The sequence below is a fragment of the Panthera uncia genome, chromosome A2, assembly GCF_023721935.1.
Source record: "Panthera uncia isolate 11264 chromosome A2, Puncia_PCG_1.0, whole genome shotgun sequence".
NCBI lineage: Eukaryota > Metazoa > Chordata > Mammalia > Carnivora > Felidae > Panthera > Panthera uncia.
This window is the reverse complement of record NC_064816.1, coordinates 73,888,067-73,908,316: the sequence shown is the minus strand read 5'-3', so window position 1 is coordinate 73,908,316 and position 20,250 is coordinate 73,888,067. Positions and strand designations below refer to the sequence as shown.

General features: G+C 35.6%; 2 protein-coding genes across 3 annotated transcripts in view; one reads left to right on the top strand and one right to left on the bottom strand.

The window, feature by feature from the left end:
- The window catches only part of COG5 (component of oligomeric golgi complex 5), a 317,370-nt gene that overhangs the window by 215,265 nt on the left and 81,855 nt on the right, over nt 1-20,250 (bottom strand). The gene's annotated exons all lie outside the window — the stretch shown is intronic.
- GPR22 (G protein-coupled receptor 22) lies at nt 16,076-19,222 on the top strand. The gene is made up of 2 exons (XM_049642780.1): nt 16,076-16,148; nt 17,896-19,222. The coding sequence occupies exon 2, from the start codon at nt 17,921-17,923 to the stop codon at nt 19,220-19,222; it is 1,302 nt and encodes a 433-aa protein (XP_049498737.1). The 5' UTR covers nt 16,076-16,148; nt 17,896-17,920.

Below are 20,250 nucleotides of genomic sequence, written 5' to 3'. Positions count from 1 at the left end.
GTCTCACATTCAGGTCCTTTATCCATTTTGAGTTTATTTTTGTGAATAAAAGAACACCAAGATTTAGTGCATAATTAATTACTACAAGAAATTATAGAATAATTAGTTTTTAAAACAAATTTGGAACTTCTGCTTCCAAATTACTCTAGGGTGCAGGACTTACCCTAGCAACTAGAAAAGTGTACAAAACTTATAATACTATTTTCAGATCCTGGAGAGCAAGGCTGTGACTCCCTAGAAAACAAACGAAGTGAGCTCTAGGATTATTGAGGCTCTCTGCCTAAATACGTGTTCCCTGACAGCATAAGGGAAAACCCTAGCAAGTCATAAATAATGGTCTAGATGAGGTTAAAGGACAAATCTGAGTTAAAGAAGGCTGAGTAAATGGAAGGGAAAGTAGGTCAAAATAACATTAAAAAACAACCTAAGAACAGAAACACTTCCAAAATTTGTATTTAGGGTTTCTCGAATCTTCAAAAAAATATTGTTACGAAAGCATATGATGAAACTCAAAGAGGCCAAGCAAAGAGCAACCAGAAAGCCTGAAAACTGATCAATTCTGAGTTCACAATGAGAGCACCGTAAGGTGCTCCAGCTTGAAGGCCAACATGAAGAGACACCATTGAGCACAGGAGCACTTGGTACATACCCATGAAGGATCATGCCTTAATGGTAGGGCTGAACTAATCTTACAGTAAGTTTCCTCTGAAGATGCCCCTGTATAGCTTAAAAACAAACCTCAAAGGGATCAAGTTGATCCGCAAGTAACTTGACTGCCTGACAGAACAAAGTGCAACATTCTTTAAAGGACGACAACAATACCCAATACAATGGCTGGTATCCAGTCAAAAATTATTAGAGCAGCACCTGGCTGGCTCAGTCAGTGAAGCATGCGACTCCTGATCTCGGGGTTGTAAATTCCAGTACCATGCTGGGTGTAGGAATTACTTAAAAAAATCTTCAAAAAAATTATTAGAACTACCAAGATGCAAAAAGATAACGGAATTAAGAGACAAAGACCTTAAAATATCTATTATAACTATGAGCACAGACTTAAAGAAAACATGAACACAATGAGAAGAGAAATGGAAACTCTAAAAATTGATCATATAAAATGTTTAGAGGTGAAAAACAAAATATTTGAACTGAAAAATTCAGTGGAAAGGCTCCAGGTAGATCAGAAACCACAAAAGAAAAGACTGCAGAACCTGAAACCAGAGCAAACCAAAACTACTCAAGCCATAACTACAAAAATAAATGAACTGAGCAACAGTGGTATGTGTATCAATACGAGGAGTCTAAAATGTATGTTATCAGAGTCCCAGGAGGAGAGGGAAGATGTGAGAAAGAAATATTTGAAGAATGAATTTTTTTTTTCAAATTTGATAAGAAAACCAAAACCAACAAGTAACAGCAGCAGCACAGCAGCAACAAAGATCCAAGAATATCTGTGAACCCCAAGCAAAGAAGAAAGGGAAACAACACAAAGAAAACACACCAAAGCACATCATAATGAAACTATGGATAGAATAAATAAAAAGAATATCCTAAAAAGGGACAGAGAAAAAAGACACATTACATAGCAAAGAACAAAGAATGATCCAGACTTCTCACCAGAAAATACACATGCCAGAAAACAACAAAATAGCTTCTAAATGATAGCATAATTCTAAACAAAGCATAATTTGTTGCCAGACACGCTAAACTACAAAAAAAGTCAGAGTTCTTCAAACTGAAGGAAAATACCAGAATCTCCAATGTAAATACATAAATAAGTAAAATAAGTAAGTAAGTAAATAAATAAATAAATAAATAAATTTAAAGTGTGAGACACTGTAAATACAGTTGATCCTTGAACAACACAGGTTTGAACTGGGTTGGGTCCACTTCTGCCAGATTTTTTTTTAAATACAGGACAGTACTACAAATGTATTTTCTCTCCCTTACAATGTCCTTAATTTTCTCTTTCTTACTTTAAGAGTACAGTATATATTGGGACATCTGGCTGGCTCAGTCGGTAGAGCTTGCAGCTCTTAAATCTCAGGGTTGTGAGTTCAAGCCCCACACTGGGCATGGAGCCCACATAAAAAGAAATAAAAATTTAAGAATATAGTGTATAACATATAGCATCCAAAATATGTGTCAATTGACTGTGTATGTTATCACTAAGGCTTCCAGTCAACAATAGGCTATTAGTAGTTAGGTTTTGGGGGAAGTTAAAAGTTATACACAGATTTTCAATTGCATGGGGTCAGCACTGTGAACTACTGTTCACAGTCAACTGTAAATGCATAAATTATTATTCTTAAATTTTTATTTAAAATATGATTGGCTGCTTAAAACAAAAAGTAACAATCTATTATGAGGTTTATAAAGCAGAAATAAACTTTAAAAAAGAAACAGTACAGAAGATGGAAAAAGGACAAAGGAAGTGATAGGATAATAAGGATCTACCATCATAAATGATGTGATCAGGGCGCTTGGGTGGCTCAGTTGGTGAAGTATTCAACTCCTAATTTAGGCTCAGGTCATGATCTCACAGTTTGTGAGACAGAGCCCCAAGTTGTTCTCTGTGCTGATAGCGTGGAGCCTGCTTTGGATTCTCTCTCTACCCACCCCCCGTCTCTGCTCTCTCCCACTCATGCACATGCTTTCTCTCTCTCAAAAGAAATATTTTTAAAACTATTTTTTGAAATAAATGATGTGATCTATAATTTATAAATAGACTATGTAAGTTAAACGTGTATATCATAAAACCTAAAACCATCAATAAAATAAGAAACCTAAAAAACAGAGGTAGTCAGTAGACTATGTACTACTCCGTTTTATTTGTTATTATTCTATTTTATTTATTCATTAATTACTAAAAATCCAAACAAAATGGAACAGTAAAAATCCCAAACAAGTTAGAAAAGGAAGAAAAATGAGCTCATAATACATGGAGCAAACAAAACAAATGCCAAGTGGAGGGTGTAAGCCTAATGATATGGAAAACTATATTGAATGGAAATGCTCTGTACTCCAAATAAAAGACAGATATCAGAATGGGAAAAAAAGCAAAACCAAATTATCACAATCTACAGAAACCAAACCTCTAAAACAAAGATACAGAAGAGTTAAAAATAAAAGATTAAAAAAGTATGTATGATATAAGCCACAAAACAAACCTGTAGTAGCTACACTGAAATCAGACAATGGAGACATCAAAACAAGATTATCAGGAATAAAGACATACATAATACTCTTAAATGTGCATATATCCAATAAATATACATGATGTAAAAACTGGAAAAAAAAATCAAAGAAGAAACAGACCAATCCAGAATTGTATCTGGGAACTTTACAAGTCCTCTTTCAATAAAAAGTTACTTTCAGTACAAAGCTAATAGAACAAACATAAAATCAGTATGGCGAGAGAAAACGTGAACAATATTATCAGTCAACTTGACCTGTTTGAAATTTATAAAACGCTATGCCCAATAATGGGAGAAAACACATTATTTTCAAAGGTACACAGAACATTCCCCAAGATAGACTGTATTTTGTGCCATTAAAGATACCTAAACAAATTTTTAACTGTAATTTTACAATGTATATTCTCTTAATGAAATTAAATGTGAATGAAATCAGTAACAAAAAAAAATTAGAAAACTTACCAAATATTTAGAAATTGAAAAAAATAATTTTAAATTTTTAAATGTTTTTATTTACTTTTGTGTGTGTGTGAAAGAGAGAGAGAGAGAGAGAGAGAGAGAGAGAGAGAGAGAGAGAGACCGCGCCAACAGGGGAGGGGCAGAGAAAGAGGAAGAGAGAGAACCCCAAGCAGGCTCCACACTGTCAGTGCAGAGTCCGATGCAGGGCTCGAACCCACGAACCGTAAGATCATGACCTGAGCTGAAATTGAGTCAGTGGCTTCACCGACTGAGCTACCCAAGTGCTCCGAAAAAAATTTTTCATGACCCATGTTTCAGCAAAGAAATACAAGGGAAATTAAAGAACATACTAAACTGAGTGATCTAAAACATAATCATATTTGTGGGATTCAAGTAAAACTGTACTGAGCCCATATTAGATAAAAAGGCATTTAAATACATTAAAGATACTTTCAACAAAGTAGTAGATGGAAGGAAATACTAAAGGTAAAAGCAGAAATCAGTAAAATAGAAATAGTAAGAACATTGTTCACTAAGAACAATGAAACCAAATACTGGTTATCTCAAGATTAATAAAATTAATATACTTTTAGGCAAACTGATCAAGAAAAAAAGATATAAATATCCAACATCAGTAATGAAAGGGAGATACAGTATCAATCCTACACATATTAAAATATAATGAGAAAATGTTAAAAACAAATCAAAGCTAATAAATGTGGCAAATTAAATGATATAAACAAATTATTCAAGCTATACTTATCATCAAAACAGACACGATAAAATAGAAAATCTGAAGCTATCATCTATTAAGTTATTTGAATTTACAAATAAAAGGTTTAAATAACATAAAACCTCCTGGGCTCAAATATTTTCTCTTTGGAATTTACCAAACATTTGAGGAAAGACTAGTCTTGATCTTACACAAATTTGTTTTTAACTAAAAAAAGAGAAAACATTTTTCAATTCACTTTACAAATCCGACACTGTCATGATTCCAAAACCAGACAAAAACATTACAATAAAACAAAATGGCAGATCAACATCTCTCATGAACATGCAGACAAAGACTTTACCAAAATACTTGCAAATAAAATCAAGCAACAGTTTACAGGGTATTCTACCATAACCAACTAGGGTCATGAAATTAAGCTATTATCATGGTAAATAGCGGCCAGGAGAGCTGAGGTTATAGGCAACCAACCAACTCAAGCTCTAAGGAAAAACAGGTACCTTGAAGGACACACGGGACACGAGCTCCCTGGGAAAACAATACTAGATACTAATAAAAATAATTCAGCTAAAATTGTTAATGAAGTGCTAGAGGCTGAGTGTGTGCTAGCAAGAGATACAGAACCACAAACAAAAAAAGGGAAGGCATACCTATCCACTGGTTCTTCACAAATCTCAGCAGGTATGCACACAGAAAAAGGAGTAGGTGCAGAGTAAGAGGCCCAGAAAAGCACCCCTCTTGGTCCAAGTATGGCAAGAGGAACAGCCACTGACAGCAAGACATAAAGCCCAACCTGGATCCTTTCAACCCTCTCTCATACAAGGAAGGAGAAAAGGCCTAAAACCATTCATGGCAGTGCAACAAATCCTATCACCCTCTGGTCACTGTTGAAAACCCATTAGAGATAGGGGAAGGAAACAGCAAAAAAACACAAAAAAACAAAAACAAAGCTTTACCCCTGGGGGAGGAAAAAGAATTAGTCTTACAGTTGCTGGGTTGTAGGGTAGTTCTACTTTTAATTTTTTGAGGAGGCTCCACACTGTTTTCCAGAGCAGCTGCACCACAGTTTGCATTCCTATCAGCAGTGCAACAGGGTTCCCTTTTCTCCACACCCTTACCGACATCTGTTGTTTCCTGAGTTATTAATTTTAGCCATTCTGACCAGTGTCAGGTCGTATCTCATTGTGGTTTTGATTTGTATTTCCCTGATGATGAGTGATGTTAAGCATCTTTTCATGTGTCTGTTTGCCATCTGGATGTCTTCTTTGGAAACTACTAGGAATTTATCCAAAGATACAAAAATGCTGATTCGAAGGGGCACAGGCACCCCAATGTTTATAGGAGCAGTATCAACAATACCCAAAGTATGGAAAGAGCCCAAATGCCCAAATTCTATCAACTGATGAATGGATAAAGAAGATGTGGGGTGTGTACGTATATATGTATACACACACACATATACATATATGATGGAATATTACTCAGTGATGAAAAAGAATGAAATCTTGCCATTCACAACAACGTGGAGGGTGTTATGCTAAGTGAAATAAGTCAGTCAGAAAAAGACATTATCATATGATTTCACTCATATGTGGAATTTGAGAAACTTAACAGATGAACATAAGAAAAAGGAAGGAAAAATAAGATAAAAACAGAAAGGGAGGCAAACCATAATAGACTCTTAAACACAGAGAACAAACCCAGGGGGTGAGGGGGGTTGGGTTAAATGGCTGATGGGCATTAAGGAGGGCACTCTTCCGGATGAGCACTGGGTGTTATACGTAAGTGATGAATCACTGGGTTCTACTCCTGAAGCCAAAACTACACTACATGTTAACTAACTTGAGAATAAAAAATAAATAAAAAAAGAATTAGTCCTACAAGTGGAAGTGGGGCAAGGAACACTGAGAAATCCCCTTTCCCCAAACCCAGGACACAGTGGTTGTCCAGTCTATTATGATGGATATGCTGCTACATTCTAAACAATTTTGAATGCAGAATGCCATTTCTGAGTAGAAATGGCAGCAATCCAGGAGGTACAGGCTTGAGTAACCCAAACTGACTGGCAACCACAATTTGTTTCCATAGTTTTCAGCCGCAGAGAGAGATGTTTTTGATCTGCTGATCTCTCAAGTGGCACGTCTGGAGGCTGGGCTACCAGTAAGAGCCCAAGAAACCCAAGATTTAGTAAAAACACTCTAACGTTCATCAAGTGGTGTACTGGTCAGAGCTCTGAGAATGGAGTCGAGCGATCACATCCACTCTCAGTGTTCTGTAGCTGGCACTGGTTGAAAAGCTGCAGCAGTACAATGGATACCATCAGCTTGTATCTGGGCTGAACCATCAGTGAACCAGGCCAACCTATTTATAGGAACTTCTGTGAATCACGGGTCCCACGGAGGCCAGGAACTTTGCTTCAAGTAGTGAGAGATATTTCAGGAGTAACATGAAAGTTTTTCCCAAAAGGGGTCACTTCCACCCCTTCATTCAAAACCAAGACAACACAAAGGCCAGGCTGCCTGCATCTCTAAACAAACCATTTTCATTTGCTCAATTCAGTCTCTTGGGTCCTTCCCTTGTTAACCGTCAAGTCTGAGATAACATACCCCCAAGACGGCAATATCATGCCAGAGAGTCGCAAGGAGTGCACGGTTCAGGTGTTTAGTTTTAAGAAGACCTCGGCAGTAGGCCCTTCCAAAAGAGGTGCACTTGGTAGTTGGGTCAGGCAGGTGGCACTGCTGTACTAAGAAAAGGCCTGCATACCTTAGCCACAAAGTCTTCAACCAAAGCTGTGATTTTCTTTTCTTTCCTCTAGGGATAATCCATTGTTTGTGATGGATCACTCAGGGAGGGGACATGCAGCAGCCCACAAATGGGAAAATCTCCTGTGAACTTACAAGCATTCACAGTGTAAGCATGTAGAAGTAAAAACGGCAATACCAAATATACACTTGGCAGAGGAAGCCAGAACAAGAGTATATTGAACAGGCCCAGAGACTGCACCCACACTCTAGCTTTTCTTGAATTTGACTGCTTTCCCCCCTGTAAGAACATAGACCAAGGGATCTGACATACACACAAAAGGGATTACAGCCATAGCTGCCAGGAGAAGACATTATTTTCTGACCAGGAGCAGGGGCAGGAGAGGGCAGTGGGGTAGTGGGGGAGGCTAGCCTGCAGAGGAGGGCTGATGTGGTAGGAGGCTCTTTTGTTTGGGTCCTCACTCCAGGGTCAGTGCCACTTCCTCCCTCATCCCTCCCAGCTCCTGCAAGAGCCTGGGTGTCCTTATTGTGCCCTGTGCACCATGCCATCCACCCGCCCCCACCCGCCCTTCGCCAGCTAGCGTGCTTTTCTCCCCACAGAACCAGGTAGAATGGTGCGTGGGCACTCTATCCAACACAGCTATTAAAGTTTGAATTTCCCCCATCCTTGAGGTTCCCAACCACACCAAGCTTCGATCTGAAGCAGCTGAGATTAAAGGGTAAGAGATGAATCAGAGGGCAGAAAACAAGAGGAACTCTGCACCAATAAGCAAGACTTGCATTTATGTTCAAGCTGCCTACTTGGCCTCAACCAATAAAGTTAGAATGTATTCAGTCTACCCATGCTCAGTGCTGACACCTTTCATTTTCTTTCTGAGGACCCGATTCAGCAGCTACTGCCTTTTGCCTCGGGCCTAGCGGTGTACTGCCTTACTGACGTAATAACAATCGTTCCTCCTCCAGCCTAGAGGGTGAGCACCAACCAAAGCACCATTCAGGCAGCTCCATTCAACTTCTCACTACTTAGCCTCTAAATATTCATTAACAGGTAGGTCAGCAGAGGATCTACTAGTTTACCATTTCAACAGGAGCATTTGCTGCTGGATCTCCTATCCCCTAAACCGGCCCACAGGGACACTTGTCTCTTCCTGCAGGAAGCCATGTTTCTGTCAACATCACATCCTTGTTGCCAAAATTGTCAAAAATCGTGAAGGGTTTAGGATTTTACTCTATTTGCAAGCTATATAGTTAGTCTGCTCTTGTCATGGATGCTGGCAAAAGACATTAGATGCCTGGGTTACCAGCTAAGGACTTTATCACATATGACGTAAGTATGAGGATCGTGTCAGTGACAGTTCACCGTCCCACCCAAGTCCCTTGGCAGAGGGGCCTAGGTGAGTACTCTGTACACAGTGGGTTTGCATCACAGCCAAACAACACTGAGTGTAAAAATTTACCGTTTTTATAACAAGCAGAAGCAAGTCTGCTCTTTGCCTGGGGACTTATTACTGCATCCTTCAAGGTTGCTAGCTTCAAACACAAACGGACCCCATAAAGAAGAGTCAGGTCTTTGCATTCTTGGTAGAGCCAGCAATGCCCAGCATATCCTAGGACCTTCAGCAATGCCAAAGCCCTTGGCAGGGTGCCTTTCCCAACACACTCATATCAAATCTAATACCAGAAGTTCTAAGCAGTAAGGCAAGAAGTAAAAGTCATACATGGTTCAAAAATAAGTAAATTGTCTCTATTTGTAGATGATATTAATTGCCTGCACAGAAAACACCATCAACTTCATTAAAAAAGTCCCCAATAGAAGTTTAGTAAAGTTGCAGGATACAAATTCAATATCCAAAAAAATCCTATTTCTATATACCAAATTTAAAAATTGGAATTTTGTTTCAAAAAGTTAGGTGCTACTTCAATAGCACTAAGAAAGTGAAATCTAAGTGACAAATCTAAGAAAATATGTGTAAGATCTATAAACTAAATACTATAAAATCTTAGTGACAAATCTAAGAAAATATGTGTAAGATCTATAAACTAAATACTATAAAACACTGATAAATTAAATCAAAGATGAATCTAAAAACAGACACCATATCAATAAATTGGAAGACTCAACATTATTAAGATGTCAATTCTCCCCCAGATTGATCCATATATCCTCTGAAGTTTCAATCAAAACCACAGCAGAACTTTTTATAGATAGTATATCCCTAAATGAGAACTACAAGTAGGAGTAACTGAAGATATATTGCTTTATTTTAATAGCACAAAGTCACCAGTGAGCATAGCCTTTACCTATTATTAGTAAACTCTGAAAATGTATTCATTTTCCCAAATGGATACCCCAAGCAGTAACATTGAAATTACTGAATCTATAGTGGAACTCTACCATTCTCTGGCTTTACACATAAACAAAACCATTATGTGTCTAACCAATTCAAGAACAGACCACCAGTTCATAGATGATCATTCCACATCTCCCACTAGATCACAGGACTAATTAACAGCACAGACAAGGGGACTTGCCATAACTTTGTTAAATATATAATCTAGTTCATCACCTGACTTGGTTTCAGGACACAGAAATGAATATGATTCTGCATAACCAACTACAAAGGAGAATTATACAAAGAAAATGAAACAACAGAAGAGAAGCCAATGAGGAAAAAAAAAGCACAAACATGACTGTATAATTCTTTGATGTAAATACAAGAGAAAAACATCAACAAAAATTATCCATAACACTTAAGAATGTAAAGCGGAATATAAGGCAATGAAAACAGAAAGTCAAAAAACTGAGGGCAGGAGTGGTAATAACTTGGATCAGGCCCCCAAAACAACAAGCCAACATTAGGACAACAAACAGAGATCAAAAAGTAGTAATAAGGGCACCTGGGTGACTCAGTTGGTTGAGCATCCGACTTTTGATTTCGGCTCAGGTCATGATCCCAGGGTCATGGGATGGAGCCCTGCATCAGGCTCTGCACTGAGTGTGGAGCCTAGTTGGGATTCTCTCTCTCTCTCCCTCTCCCTGTGACCTTCCCCCTCTTGTCCATGTGTGCACGTACGCTCTCTCAAAAAAATAAGAAAATTAAGTCCATTAAAATATTTTTTAAGAAAGGTAGTTAAATAGTCACAGGATCCAACATCTAGGTTTGGATGATAAAATGGAAACAAAAACCATGTATTTATTTTGATAATATATGTGATGCTGACAGTTGACTTACAAAATACATAGTGTAAAAAATAAAAATGAAAAAATGTAAATGTCCAACTTAGGTGAAGTAGGGAAGGTTGGGGAAGAACATTTCATGGAGTTTTTCTGTTAGAGTATACAATTCTGATGCATGTACTTCATCGAATCATTACCATCAGTTTTCAATTATTCTCATACCAATAATGAATCACCAATGTTTTTGACTCTCTACTACCTTGGCTACTCCCCACTTGATGGAGGTTTCAGCAGATGGTCCATTTCTATTTTTCTGGTAAAACATTTGTTGTGAAAGAAATTCAAAGTTGAGGAGCCAAATGAAATTTCTGAATTGGCTTTAAACTGAAATAATTAATCCTTTCTTCATTGGGCTTTAGCATCAGAGCGAGCTGAGAGCTCTGTTAAGTATTCATTGAAAAAATACTCTTGAAGCAATACAATTTAAAATGTGATTTTCCAGCCATTAGATACTGCTTTTGTATATACACTTTGCAAACAAGTTTCAAAGAGCTTTTCAGTTGTGGTTAATTTCAATATTTCACCCAGTTATTTTTTTTATTTTTATTTATTTATTTATTTATTTTACTTACAAACTCAGAATCATCAAAAATATAGCATGAGAACCGGACACAAGCTGGATAAGAGTGAGTGGACACGAATAGTGCAGTGTAAATGTGAATAACAAACTACTCTCTCACATTCACAGTTGTTCAAACTTAAGGGAACAAATGTATACAATTAAAAATCAAAGATTCCCATATCGAAAATTTTAGGGATTAAAATTCCTAGGCAATCAAAATACTTATAACAAAAAACAAAAACAGAACTTGGGGAAAGAATTTTAATGGAGACATTTGGGAGTTTGATGCATATATATTGCTTAGTTATCATTTGCAAGGTAAAACTGTTTTTCCAGGTTATTAATTAGCTAATAATTAATCTATGAAATTATTTTATAATATAAAATCTGGTTTTAAATCACCAATTTTTCAAAATTAGTATCCAATATAAATACAAAATGTACAAGTATAAAACGTACAAGTATAAAAATTTGTTACTATGTAAATAAGAATCTTTATAAATTCTGACATGTAATTTGACACTAATTTTTTCATGAAAATAACATAATCTAATTCTGAATCCAATGGTTTAGATATTTTCATCTTTGTTAAAAACAAAACAAAGGAAGTGAAGATTATCCAGCTAACAAATCAGAGAACCTTGTAATCACCAATTTGTGGTTTTTAAAAGAAAAACTATACTAAGCATTGTGTGCAATAAAAGTAATTGTTGTGATATCTTGTGTATCCTTATTCACAAGTCACTTGCACAGGGAATAAAGAGCAATGTCCAAATCTGAGCTTTTTTGCTGCCATTATTTCTTACAGAGATACCAGAATTTTTTCTACAAAATAGTTTGAGTATAACTTGGAAATACTATATTACAGAGAATTACACAAAACACAGATATAAACTTCAACAGAAAGAATCAAAGCTATATTGTGTCCCAAAGAATGCTTGACTTGCCAAAAGTCATACAGCTAATAAGCAGTGACTGAACCCAGATCATCCAATTCTAAGTCCCAAGTATCTTCAGAATTTTCCAGAGAGAAGGCCAACTATTTGGGGGGGTGGGGGACGGAGGTAGCAGAGTTCTAACGCTGGCACTGCTACTACCTTACCTAGACTTTTTCAAGTCATTAAACTTCTTTGTGCCTTGGTTTCCTCTACTCCATAGGGATATCTTGATGATAAACACAAGCATACTTGAACTCTTTGGCAGAAAAGCACTCTGTGTATTTCACTACGTTAATGATTTCTTTTCCCCACCGCAAGTTTCAATTGATGCTAATATCTTTTCTCTGATTCTAGTTTGAAGCTGTGATATTTGAAGCTTGAAGTAGTATTGTGTGTGTGTGTGTGTGTGTGTGTGTGTGTGTGTGCGCACGCGTGTGTGCACACATGTGCATGCTATCTTTGAACATGGCTGGCATTCTAGTGACATCGTTTTTGGCAACTTTCAAAATGCATGAAAAGTTAAGTAGCACAACATTTTAATACTTCGCATTACCAAAGCCTTGCCTCCCCACATTGTGCATAAAATTTTAGGAATTCACAACAAAATTTTCCACTCTCAACTTCTATACAATTAAAATTCATATACCACTCAGCCAGCCCCCCGTGAAATTTAAACAGTACAAGAAGATTACAAAAATGCATAATGCTTTTTAAACAAGGGAATAATTCCAGTTACAAATTAGAAATTTGGCATACATTTTAAAAAATGAACATAACTAATATTCCTAAAATAATGGAAATAAGTGATTATCAATATCCTAATAATTTAGTCATTTGCAAGGTCTTCTATTTTGTCAACAGATATAGAATCCACTCACTTTATATATTCAAATCTAAAAAAAAACCAAACATTTTTCTCAATACTGAGAATAGGTAACCAAAAATAAGAGAAATCTAATTTTAAAGTAATATTTTAAGTTAATTACTTACACCAATGTTTTTGTTCTTTTGACAACATATCCATTTTAAAATATTTTAATTTTCCAACTTATGAAGACATAAGACAAGGAAGACAAGTTAGGAAGACAAACTAACTTCCTTTTTCCTTTACTGAAATGTTTACCCAGTAACACTAGCATATGGCTACATGTAATATTTAAGGAATAGCAATCCATTAAAAGTGCCCAGGTTAAAAACAGAAATAGCCAGTTGAACTAAAATATTGCAGCGAATGATTAGTATGTATCTACTAAATAAAAGGATTACCGATGGTAAAGACTGAGTAGTAATCTGAAAAGAACCTCACATCACTAAGTCTTTATACAATGAGACTATGATAATATCAGTAGAATTTTTAAAAAATAATTTAAAGTAGAACCACCTTGGACTAATCTCGTTAATATTTTGAATGAATGAATGAGTGAATGAATACCTGAATGAATACTGCAGTCGTAACAATGTTTATTTAACACCTTGAGATGTTCACAACAATTTGAAATACAGAGAAGATGGACTTGAATACAAACAAACTAGTTGAAATTCAACGTGGTTCACAGTAAAGATGCAGTGGCTTTCTATTTGTAGAACAAAGAATCTCAACCAAAAACATATATACGACTCAAATATTCTCCAGAGCAATCATTTAGGCTTCAAAAAGAATATACCCTAAAACCACTTTCTCTCCCCCCTCCACCTCCCTGCATTTTTTTTAATGTTTGGCATAAGTGAACAACAAACCAGAATAGAATACACATTTTTAAAAGACTAATTTACTCATAGTCTATTTAAGATCAGCATACAACCACTTATAAATATAGCCTTTTAAAAAAGCATCCTTATATAAAATGGGGGGGGGGGGGGAGAGAAATCCCTGCTATCCATATGAAGCACAGTTTAAGCCCAATACAACTGACCAATCAAAATTAGTGAATGCACTGCATCTCTCTGCAGTGGAGAGAGGCGACAAGGTAGGCTGTCACTCTGCAAAAGCTGCCCCGAACAGGCTTTCCTCTGAAAAGCAGTGCCATTCCTTTTTAAAAGACTGAATCCAAATGTTGTCTCTGGAGACAAGAAGCCTTCAGTATGTTCAATTACTTCATTACGTTTTTCAGATGCTTATTGATTCCACAGTAGGAAGAGTGAGAGACTGCAGCAGCCTCTAGGCAGCACTCCACGTTCCATACATTAGCAGGACTGCTGAGACAATGGCAGAGTACAGACACATATTTTCATTAAGGGCTTTTCTGAAGAGATGTTTATGACCCTCTTCCCCAAGTCCTCTGCTAACAAGTGAACAAAATGAATCAATCAAAACTGGAAACGCTTCAACTCCATCAGGAATTTATCAAACCTTTAGCGGAGGTAAGATGTGTTCCCTTATTACAGTATACGGCTGCTTTTGAACTGGCATAGTGGGGTAAAATTACTTTGAAAATTGTCAACCTAAATTTTAAGAGTTTATTTGCTTAATTCTATTTATTGCTAAACATGTCTTTTCTAGATCTTTTTCTTTTAGGACATAACATTTTAAATGTAATTTTTTTAGGATGCAATGTTAAATACCAAAAATATTCTTTGTTGATTCACTATGAAGACATCAGCTTTTAAGTCACTTCAGACCTACTAAAATATTCTTAATGTCATCGGTACAGTTTTTGCCAAGTGTTCAAAAATGCTTCTATTTCTTAAAAGAACCAGGTTTACTACTTAGCTATTACTTATTATTCAGTTTTAGGTTAAGATTATTGAGCATGTTCATTGAAAATTATTTGATTTGCAGTTACATTTTGCATTACCTTTTACATTACAACTACATGAACAATTCATCAGTGGAAATGTCTACTATCTTATCATGGAATCTGTTTTAATCAGTTAAAATTCAAACCAGGTGCTAATAATTAAACAAGCTATAATGTTTTCCAGTAGGAAATAGTGTTGAATTTATTGTAAAGACATGAGAGAATGACAGTATATTTAGTGTATGCTAATTGCTCATAATCTCCTAAAACACAGGTTAGCTTCTAAAATGAGGGCAGAAATTAGTTTTAAAAATGCAGCTTTTCTTTCATGGTTGTATTTATAATGTTACCTCTGTTACCAAATAACGTAGTATTTGCAATCTCTGTTAGGAAAAGAAAAAATTTCGTTTAAAGAAACCCTTAAATTTATTTATGAGTTGTGGCTCTAATAATACAGTTTGCTTACTTTGATAACAAATACTGGGTACAGTGCTAAAGTAAACAAAACTAAAGTAACTTTGAGTTAATTGGAAATTATTAGGAACCTTATTTCTTAACCGCTTTTTTTCTTTTTCACAAGGGCCCACGGCAGCTAATTCAGTATTTACAAGTGACAATATAAAGAATGCATCTGATCAAGCACCTCCCTAGCCGACTGAACCATAAACTGCAGGATATTCTTCTAACATATGCATTTAAGACAGTAAGGAGTTAAAACCAGAAAAGACAGGTCCACATTACTGCCGGGATACAAGACATCGACAGTAATCATCCTAAGAAGAAGCTCTATAAAATAGACATAAAAAGAAAAACAATTTGACTGCAAAAGCCTAAAAACAAAATGGTGAGCTTTCTTAAAGGGGGAGTTTATACTTTAACATACCAGGATTGTGGAGCTGATTCCTGAAGAAACAATGAGACACGGATTGCCAAAAAGAGAATGCCACACATTAGCAGCAAGCTAAATGAAGCTTTATCCAAGTCTTTTCTGCACTAAATATTCAGATATTCACAGCAGCTGATATTACTACTAAAGGATTTTCCCATCTAAGTTTTATGACTATGTATCCTCTTCTAATGAAAGCAAATCAAATTAAATAGCAGATGGTTTTTATCAAAAGAACATGGACTGGATTTAGAATATAAAGCAAGTTATGTGATCAAGAAATCATTTCAAAATAATGAGGACTGCTATAGAAACAGATTTACATTTATAACAAAAGGATGTCTAAATACATTTTAGAAGCTAGAAACCGTATGTTTCCTTTTTTGTTTTCACATATTCTGGAAAATAAAGAGACACTATCACATATTCCCTCAAAGGGAAATATAATTCCTACCATTTGAGGAAGTTTCTCTTGGTCGTGACTTTCTAAGGCAAAACAAATACAAATGTTTGTACTGGTCTTTAGAAATCCATCAGCCAACTAAATGTCACAATTCATGCAGTTTGAAGTATTGGAGAGAAAATGAAAGAATTTCTACAAGACATGAAATAAAACACAGCTACTTCACTGTTGTCAGGTAAAAATTCATGTCAAAATCTGTCAATGACATCATGTATCACTTTGTGAAAACCTGCCGTGGTGAGCCAAAGGGCCCATACGGCCACAGCAAACAGGTAGGTCAGAAGATGCATGCACCACGCTGTTTACCGTTTACCAAAGACAACAACCTTGCTCTAGAGGAGATGCACCATAGCTAATTACCGTCTAACTTGGCATGTCTGCTTTATCTAATTCTAAATGTCACTGAGGTGACAAAGATGTTTCATCTGTCAGTTCTAAAAATTTGGCACACTTAGAAGTCTCCATTTTTATAGGATTTCAGTGCTAGCTAAGACTTTCACTTACTGGAGTATATGCCTCTAAGTAATACTTCATACCAAGTTCAAGAGTAATTAATAATGTTATCATTCGTGATTCTGAAACATCACCCCTAAAATAATATGCATAAATAAAACTGTATTCTAAAACTTGTCAGAGGTTACATCACGTGAAAGGTTAACATGAATGTGGAAAATTATAATATAGCCTTTATAATTTATGTTCAATTTTGATTTTGTAGTCAAAATGCTGTACTTGAAATGTGAAATATAGTTGGTTGATTTTATATTTTAACTGAATATACTCACTCCTGACCTATTAGCCCAGAAAATCAGATATTATTTTTATAAATTACTCTAAACCTCTATACATTAAAATACAGATTTAAATGAATTAGCAAAAGAGTTGTTTTTCTAATTTTCCTCAAGATTATACACACTGGGTGATTTATACAAAAGGTTTCACAGGGATGTGTAACTTTAAAAGATTCCTCAGAAAATGGGCTTCAGATACTCCCTTTTCCCTAAAATTTCATATTTTACTTTAAAAATCCTGTTTGAACAAATAAAATCAAGAGATATATTCTTTTAAACCACTCCAAAAATGGTTATTTCTTATTAAGATATTAAATTTCAATTCCTCCTTCCACAACATGAGAGGGTGTGGTCACAAAATAAATCATTCACTGGAGTGATTTACAGCTCTTTTACCAAGTTTTGTGGTGTTATATTTTAACATAATGTCCTTTTTCATCCAATTTGTATAACATTAAGTTTGTCCATTATAAAGTTTGGTGAGCATTTTCACCACGAAATATGTAATATTTATCATTTGCCTGCTTCTGTGGGAAATAACCCCAAATATCCCCAAGCACACTGTTGACTCATGAATATGAATTTCAACCAAGAACATGGACAAAATGGTTTTAAACAACTAGTGCTCTGTGCCATTAATCATTTTAAATGAACACTCGTCCTGTTCATTTGAAACCTCACGAGAATAATTACACCTACACTAATTATGCCAGAACATATTAAAATAGCGTTTATTACCCACCTACTCACAACATTTTAAGATGAAATCTTAAAACACCGGGCTAAAATTAGTTTTGCATAGTGGGTAGCTTTATTGTACAAAAATATACTGTATCTCAATAAGCTTGAAAAACCCAAATGAGGACTATCTTTTTAGAATATTAAGAAATTCTGAACAATATAGGAGTATTCCCCACACAGTCATCTTCAAAGGGAGAAGCCAACTTCCTATTACATCGAAACAATGCAACCTTAATGTCTCCTAACTCTACCTTTGCCGTTAACAGTTTAGAAAGTTTAAAGTTAAACCAAGTACACAATAAAAAGATTTTTTTTTTAACAAGGAACACATGCTTTATACGTCATTTAAATTGCCAAATATCAAAGAGTTTATTCTATTTCACTTTCTAGGGAAAACACCAACTGCTCCAAAAGAATGTGTTTTTCTCCCGTTCTGGAAATCAACATGCAGTCTGAATCTAACATTACAGTGCGAGATGACACTGATGACGTCAACACCAATATGTACCAACCACTTTCCTATCCATTAAGCTTTCAAGTGTCTCTCACCGGATTTCTTATGTTAGAAATTGTGTTGGGACTTGGCAGCAACCTCACCGTGTTGGTCCTTTACTGCATGAAATCCAACTTAATCAACTCGGTCAGTAACATTATTACAATGAATCTTCATGTACTTGATGTCATCATTTGTGTGGGATGTATCCCTCTAACTATAGTCATCCTTCTGCTTTCACTGGAGAGTAACACTGCTCTCATCTGCTGTTTCCATGAGGCCTGCGTATCTTTTGCAAGTGTCTCAACAGCAATCAACGTTTTTGCTATCACTCTGGACAGGTATGACATCTCTGTAAAACCTGCAAACCGGATTCTGACAATGGGCAGAGCTGCAATGCTGATGATATCCATTTGGATTTTTTCATTTTTCTCTTTCCTGATTCCCTTTATTGAGGTAAATTTTTTCAGTCTTCAAAGTGGAAATACGTGGGAAAACAAGACACTTTTGTGTGTCAGTACAAATGAATACTACACTGAACTGGGAATGTATTATCACCTGCTAGTACAGATCCCAATATTCTTTTTCACTGTCATAGTGATGTTAATCACATACACCAAAATCCTTCAGGCTCTTAACATTCGAATAGGCACAAGATTTTCAACGGGGCAGAAGAAGAAAGCAAGAAAGAAAAAGACAATTTCTCTAACCACGCAACATGAGACTACAGACATGTCACAAAGCAGTGGTGGGAGAAACATAGTCTTTGGTGTAAGAACTTCGGTCTCTGTAATAATTGCCCTCCGGCGAGCTGTGAAACGACACCGCGAACGACGAGAAAGGCAAAAAAGAGTCTTCAGGATGTCTTTATTGATTATTTCTACATTTCTTCTCTGCTGGACACCAATTTCTGTCTTAAATACCACCATTTTATGTTTAGGCCCAAGTGACCTTTTAGTAAAATTAAGGTTATGTTTTCTAGTCATGGCTTATGGAACAACTATATTTCACCCATTATTATATGCATTCACTAGACAAAAATTTCAAAAGGTCTTGAAAAGTAAAATGAAAAAGAGAGTTGTTTCCATAGTGGAAGCTGATCCTATGCCTAACAATGCTGTAATACACAATTCTTGGATAGATCCTAAGAGAAACAAAAAACTTACCTTTGAAGATAGTGAAATAAGAGAAAAATGTTTAGTACCTCAGGTTGTCACAGACTAGGGAAACATCTAAGTTTCACTAAGCCCACATTCAGAAATTTTAAATTTAAATTGTAAAAAAATGAAATTACTGCCAAATATAAGAAAAAAACATTTTAAGTATTGGTTATGTTGTAAATTTTCAATGTAAATGTCAACATTAGATTAGGTCATATATATTCAATTTCTTCATTACAATGTATTTGTTGCATGGCAGTTTGTTAAAGTAATATCATGTGTATATTTTGTCAATATTATGTCCATCAGAAGATATTCATGTAAGTCATATTTTCTAAATAATAAATACATAGCCTTAAAACAGTGTATAACTTTAAAACGTAACTGACACAGGTATCTTTGCTTTTCTTTTCTTTTATAAAGTGTATTTGTTTCTAAGCCACAAACTATAGATAGATTTATATGATGACAAGTGAAATAGCACTTTAACATAAGAACAAAAATTATGGGCTCCAAGCAATCAAAATAATTCAGGATTTTCTGTATCACTCTATTAAGTTTTCTGGTATAGTCTACCTGGTGTAATATTTGATGAATCAAAAATAATGAACTGTATGTGAAACTTCATCCTTTTTCTTGCTTTTTGAATGCAGGAAATTGTAGGATTTATCAGGATTTTAAAATCTGACAACCAAGAAACAATCCTGTACATACACTCTGAGATAGAGAAACTTATTTTCTAAGATCAAGGGCACTATGCCTATAACATACAAATAAAGGGACAATAAAGGGAAGGAAGAAAACTAAAGCACCAGCCTCTTTCTTCCTCACTTTGCTGGAGTCTAAGCCAAATGGTCTGGATTCATACAACAGTAAACAGAACTATTAAAATCTGAATAAACGGGGAAAAAAAACTTTGTATCATTGTAGAGAAGATTCACAAAGCCAACTATTTCTAACTGTAGATACATGGCAACTTTAGAGTAATATGATTTACACAATGTTCCTATACTAGTTCCTATACTATATATAGTAGCTTCCAAATGTTTCAAAATACAATAGTTCTATTTCCACCCTTAAAATCATTAAAGC

Bases quoted from the DNA above. Each gene is read 5' to 3' on its own strand.
- GPR22 (XM_049642780.1), top strand. From the start codon at position 17,921: ATGTGTTTTTCTCCCGTTCTGGAAATCAACATGCAGTCTGAATCTAAC.